Below are 5,918 nucleotides of genomic sequence, written 5' to 3'. Positions count from 1 at the left end.
CTCAAGGGGGGGCAAAAAGAATGAAGAGCTGGCATTGAGCAGGGAAATCTTGACAGAGGAGTAGCTTTCGGTTAGGCCGGGAAGCGACGAGGAGAAGAGCCGGTTCCGAACTTCGCAGCTAATCTGCTTTCGTGACGCATAAGCGAAACACAACGACAATCACTAGTAAACTACATGAGCCCACAGCCGCCAAATGGCATGACATCCTTCTCTCAGCCAAGCAGAAAGGATCATGTTGTGCGTATATTCCAAAACTTGTCTAATGCGACTGGCGATAAAGAGCTTATCGTCTCATCTTTCTCGAAGTTCCTCGAAAGCACCACGATTAACAACGACTTAAAGAGCTTGTTGAGAGAGAGAGAGAGAGAGATATGTAACAATAGGAACTTCCATATGCTAAGCAAACGTCGAACTATTACTTACACACGAAGTTACCGAAGTCCAAATTCAGAAAACGCCCACCAAGGGACCAATGTCCGGTAAGATGGGGCATACCTTACTATAGGCTCCATATCATTTTGATGTCTGTTCCTAAAACCAAGCCGCCATACATTCGATACCAACATTAAGAGTTCTAATTAGGACCAAAATCAAACCACAGTGTAGGAGACTTTTGTCATGCCTTTCTTCACGCGAATTTGCGAAACCTGAACAATTATCGAAGAGCCTTAGAACACAGCAGGCTATGAAACATTGAAAAACAACATAACCGATAAAAGTCAAGAGAAATTGGACTTGATTCTAATAGTTTTTCTAGTGTCATACAAGACCTTGAGGGGGTATATTCTCATCGTACTCTTGTTTTCAGTTGTAAAGTAATAGAGTAAATTAGATCAGATATTAACAATCCCATAGTTATTATTCAGAAAATGTGCAGCTGAATACTTGCCTTCATGCTAATTATCTCTGATAGATTATGAACATGGGTACCACCACATGGACAACCAGGATTACTTCCCAATTTCACAATGCGAGGAGTGCTTTCCTGCAATAGTTGCAATATATAGGTTATATCAAATGCTTTGCATATAAACAATGGGAACAACCAGTAACCATATGGGCAAACAAGATGAGTTATGTACAATATACTTCACGCAACACACATCTACAAGTAGCAACCGGAAACCGTAAAATGAATGATATTCAAATCTTCTTTTGGAGCCTTGCAGTATAAAACTATTGAGGCCCTGTTTGATTCGTTGGAAAGAAACAAATGAAATGAAGTAAAAAGAATCAGAATAAACATTTGGCAATCTGAATTGTAAATAAAGTTTAAACTATCATGCTTCGTAACACCTTGGAATCGGAATGGAGGTTTTTATGATTGGAAACATGATCGAAACTTATTATAACAGAGAAGCATATACTACAAATTTACATCAAAAGTTGCAAAAAGGAATTAAATAAAAGGAAAAAGAGAGATATCATGCCACATTTCTTGATTTAATTGTTGTCATGCCATAAAATGTTTTGCTATCTATGGAATTTCCGTTTTTTATTTAGTCATAGCAATTCCTTCAAATTCATTCACACCTTTCCCCCACACTAATGAGAATGTGGCAATGAAGTCTCTTTTGTTGTCAATATCCATTTCATTCCATGTTATTCCGAGTCACCAAACACCAAATGAAAATGAATGAAACATCTCATTCTCATTTTAATCTTCTCATTCCTAGAAAACGGGTGTGCCAACAGATTGTCAAGGCATTTATATGAATATTTAATGGTTTGAGTGAAAAATAGAAAACTGGCACTAGGCAGCACATTACTTTTTATTAATGTTATTAAACCCCATACCAGTGTAAAAGCCAGTCAATGCAGTTCAACAGGTTAAACCGACAATTCCATTTCCAGATGTTAGACAAGTAGGCAAACAAATGCTGGCCAGAAGGAATGGCAGGGAAGCGCACATGTTATGGGGGGCGCAAGATTGATTCCCATCAGCACCATCTCACAAACTTTTCCAGTGGGAGTAACTAATTCATTCTTTAGATGAATAGACTTAACTCTTTCTTATAAACATCAATGGGGTCTCTGGTAGTGAGTAGAAAGTTTGGCTGCTGGTTATGCCCAGTAATCCCAAGGGGAGAGTGGTTCGATTCCCGATCCTTGCATTCACTCTCACCCATCAAAAAAGCTCTAGAATGGTCAAACCGGGTTCACCAGTTCGTCTAGTTGAACTGGGTCAATGCAAATTGTAATCTGTTTTGTACCAATATCATTTGTGTACGTAAGCAGAGTAGCAGATCAAGGACCAGTTCCACCAATTGAAATATCTGGTCTGGTCCTGTTGTGGAAACCTTGCTTCTTATCACAAAGCATAAAGCTTAACAATGCAGGAAGATATCTGAATTAAAGGCCGCAGGGGCGATAGTTGTTGTATATGAACTGCTGACCTTGGGAATATAATCAGGAAGGGAACCGCCACATTGCTCTAAAGCTTCATCATAAGGTAATATCGCAGCAGAAACCTGTAAGGTATCGATAAAATGAGTAAGATTTTCATATGAAGCAACACGACCAACCATTAAAAGTCTATTTTTCAACAAAAGGAAAAGTAAAGTAGCATCTTACTTCCTCTCCTTTAGATATCAATGCATTAGCTTCCGTCTCCAATTCCTTCTGCTTGTTAGATATTTCACTTGGTGGAATAACGCCTTTATATTCAACAAATGGTCTGGAAAAAAAGTCTATCTAAAAAACAAGCTCCAGGCATCCAGCAGAAACAAGAAGCTTTACTTGTACAGAGAAACCTACTTCTGGAAAATCTATGCTGCAAGTCTCAAGAAGTAAAACAATATATGGGCTCACATTCAACAAATGGCCTGGAAAAAAAATTTATCTTAAAAACCATTCCAGGCATCCAGCAGAAACAAGAAGCTTTCCTTCTGAGAAAGCTACTTCTGGAACATCCATATAGAAGTCTCAAGGAGCAAAATAATATATAAGCTTGTACACCTTAATTTCGCCTATCTAGCAGGATCTTGCATTTCAATAATGTGAATGGCCTGGTAAAAATGATCATCGATGGTACCCTATTCCAATACCCAAATATCCAAAACAACATGTGAAAATGCCACATCCAGAAAATTTGAAGACCGATTGTAGTGCGTGGGCAAAAAGTGAAAAGTCTTAGTAAGCATAAATATAAGTAAACTGCACCAGTTACAAATTCTTATACTCCCACTCTTTGGATGAGTTTTCTGTTTTGGCTAATGACTCTTTGGATAAGTTTACTGAGTCTTAAAGCTTATGTCCAAAGTGCAATTGCATCCTACAACTTTACTTTCATGCAAATAACTCTTCTTTGGTGCAAATAACTCCCAAAACTTTTATCCAAAGATCAAGCAAGTCCTTCATTAAACTGGTCAGTTAACTTTCATGGAGATCCTACGTGTTGGGGCACTGCCACATATAGGAATCCGCTAGAGTTTAACACAATGACTTTATCCAACATTTCCTAAAGGTTTGAGGACTTAATTGAACAAATGGAAAGCTTTAAATAAAACTGCACTTCGGCCAAAAATTTTAGAACCCTTATTGTGATTATAGCATCAAATCGAGTTCAAGGTAATACACATTGAGGAAATGATGACTACCAAGCTAAAACTACGTATTATCCTCACATAACTACTGAATTGTGTAGGCTTTATTATCATGCGATTTTAGGTAGCTATGATACAACTAAATTAACTCATAGATCATACCCATCAGGGAAATGGTAACCCTTGCCTGGCTCCAAACCAAGTCCCACCCTCTTCATACATACGTCCAGTAAATGCCCAGCTGAATGCAACCTGATTGAGTCAAGAGATCATTGAAACAGACTCCATCATACCAGCAAAACAGCACCAAAGGGAATCCCAGAAGATTAATCAAGAGATTGCTGCAGATAATAGGGTTCAACTTTGACTCTTTATCATCTAAAACTTGTGCGATGCAACCATGCACTGAAAGTAATGATCATATGACCACGATTAGCATCAAACTCTGTTTTAACTTGGATTCAATTCAAAGACAGAACATGGTATCTAAAGGCCTGACGAAAGGGACATAGGATGCTGTTTCTTTTGATGTGGGAAATGCCAAATGCAGACAAAGCTATGTGACATAGCAAACATTATATGTTTCACAAGCATATGGGAACAAATAGTAAAGGGCAAAGAAATCACTGATCATCTAGACTATCTCATTGTTATTTTCTCGTTAAAAGATACCTGGAGTTGAGCTTGCGCCTAGGTTCGTCCACGCGCAAGTGAACCTCCTTTCCTTCCTCAAATTCCACCACACCGCCCTCAGCCAAATCCTCAACGTGACCATAATGGTAAACCTAGAGGAGAGCAAGCAACACAACCGACGTCAAGCTTGACTACTAAGAAATCACAAGAAATTTCATCAGAAAAGCATAACACGACTGAAATGCCGCCGGCCCTACAAGTCCATCTTTCAACCGGACATCTTCCACGGCAAACTTCACCTCCCGATCATCACCTTCGACGGTGATGAAGCCCATATCCGCCGGCTGCCCGCCGCCTTGGGGATGGAAGATCGTAGAGTCCAGCACCAAAGCACTCCGACCATCATCATCCTTCCCAAAAAAAAAGAACAAATCAACTTCAAGATTGATCGGTCAATACCACTTTTTCAACTCGATCACACGGAGACTACATTTGCTGCAGCAGCAGCTACGACAAACCCACCAAAAACGGAAGATACCCAGATAGCCATTCGGCGAGAAACAACGCATGGAATGCAAATGCGCGAACATACCGCGGGCTTTCTTGGATTTCTCAGAGGCCGGAGGAACGGGAAGCGACTCACCTCGAGGAAGGAGACGACCGTGGACTGGGAGACGAGCCTCCACATGTCGGCGTAGTAGTCGAGCTTCGTCACGCGGGAAGTCATGGCTTCCGGCGGCGAGCCTCGGCTGTCGAACTGAGTGAGTTGCTGCGAGCGAGCGATGGGTTTGCCTCCATTAGCGTTTGCCCCCCTAAATATTCTTCATTTTGCGTCAAGGGTACGAGGAATCAATATCGGCGGCCTGACAAGAAAGAAAGTTAATTCTCTCTTGAAAAGCTACGAATGATGCCGTGGAAAAAATCACAATACGAAACATTTTACCCAAGATTTTCGTATCACTAAAATTCTCGAACCGATGCACTTGTGTCGTATTTATCCAAGATAATTTTTTAATTTCACGAAAAATCTTAAATTGGTACTAAACCTATACTGCTTTACCCCGGACTTTCATATCGCCAAAATTCTCATAATCGGCCTTATTTACCTGTTTCTTATCGTTTTAGTGTCCGTAAAGTATTCAATTCCAAAACCCAACTCTATTAACGTGGGTTCGAGCCATTTTTTTCCTTTTTTCGCCAGAAATGGAGTCCGTTGATCAATTCAATTTAAGAAAAATCGTCTCGTCTATTTCCTTCACTTCTCGGATCTCAAGCTCAAATCATTAGCTTTTTTTTTTTTTGGGACGAAAATACGCTGAACTTTTCATTAGACACTAGAAATTGACTCACATGAGTCTCCACAATCATAACATAAGAGAGACCAAAGGGTACGGGGAGGTTTAGAAAACCAATTTGGAGTTAAGGAATGAGTACGCTGGGCCTTCGCCACCCAATCCGCGGCCTGGTTTGAGTTTCTGGGACAATGGGCTAAAAATACCTCTTTTAGTTGGGCCATCAATTTTCGGCAGTCTTCAACCACTGAACTCACGGTCCACGGGCTCTCTTCTTGGCCCGAGATCCACCTCACGCACGCTTGGCTGTCTGACTCTACTTCCACGCACAGATCAGAGAAGTCACTGTGCAGATCACTTTCCCTTTCCTTTTGACTTTGAAGCTTCAACAGAAAGGAGAGTCCGTCGCGTAGAGCAAGGGTTTCCGCCATGCTAGCTGATGGAGCTC

The 5,918-nt window shown here is 40.6% G+C and overlaps 1 protein-coding gene across 2 annotated transcripts; it reads right to left on the bottom strand.

Annotated features, from left to right (window-relative positions):
* Positions 1-372: 372 nt before the first annotated feature.
* Positions 373-5,010, bottom strand: LOC130135630 (uncharacterized). Of its 2 annotated transcripts, none has more exons than XM_056305238.1 (7): positions 4,771-5,010; positions 4,436-4,588; positions 4,218-4,330; positions 3,708-3,797; positions 2,575-2,677; positions 2,397-2,471; positions 373-985 (listed from the first exon to the last, which is right to left on the bottom strand). In XM_056305238.1, the coding sequence occupies exons 1-7, from the start codon at positions 4,903-4,905 to the stop codon at positions 863-865; spliced, it is 792 nt and encodes a 263-aa protein (XP_056161213.1). In that variant the 5' UTR covers positions 4,906-5,010; the 3' UTR covers positions 373-862. The 2 variants fall into 2 exon arrangements, with proteins under 2 accessions (XP_056161213.1, XP_056161214.1); XM_056305239.1 differs by having other exon boundaries at positions 4,822-5,002.
* Positions 5,011-5,918: the final 908 nt, after the last annotated feature.

This window comes from Syzygium oleosum, unplaced genomic scaffold (assembly GCF_021117445.2).
Source record: "Syzygium oleosum isolate NSW1041296 unplaced genomic scaffold, Sole_v2.1 Sole_v2.36, whole genome shotgun sequence".
Taxonomy (NCBI): Eukaryota; Viridiplantae; Streptophyta; class Magnoliopsida; order Myrtales; family Myrtaceae; genus Syzygium; species Syzygium oleosum.
Note: the sequence above shows the minus strand (reverse complement) of the source record. Positions and strands in the feature narration are given on the sequence as shown.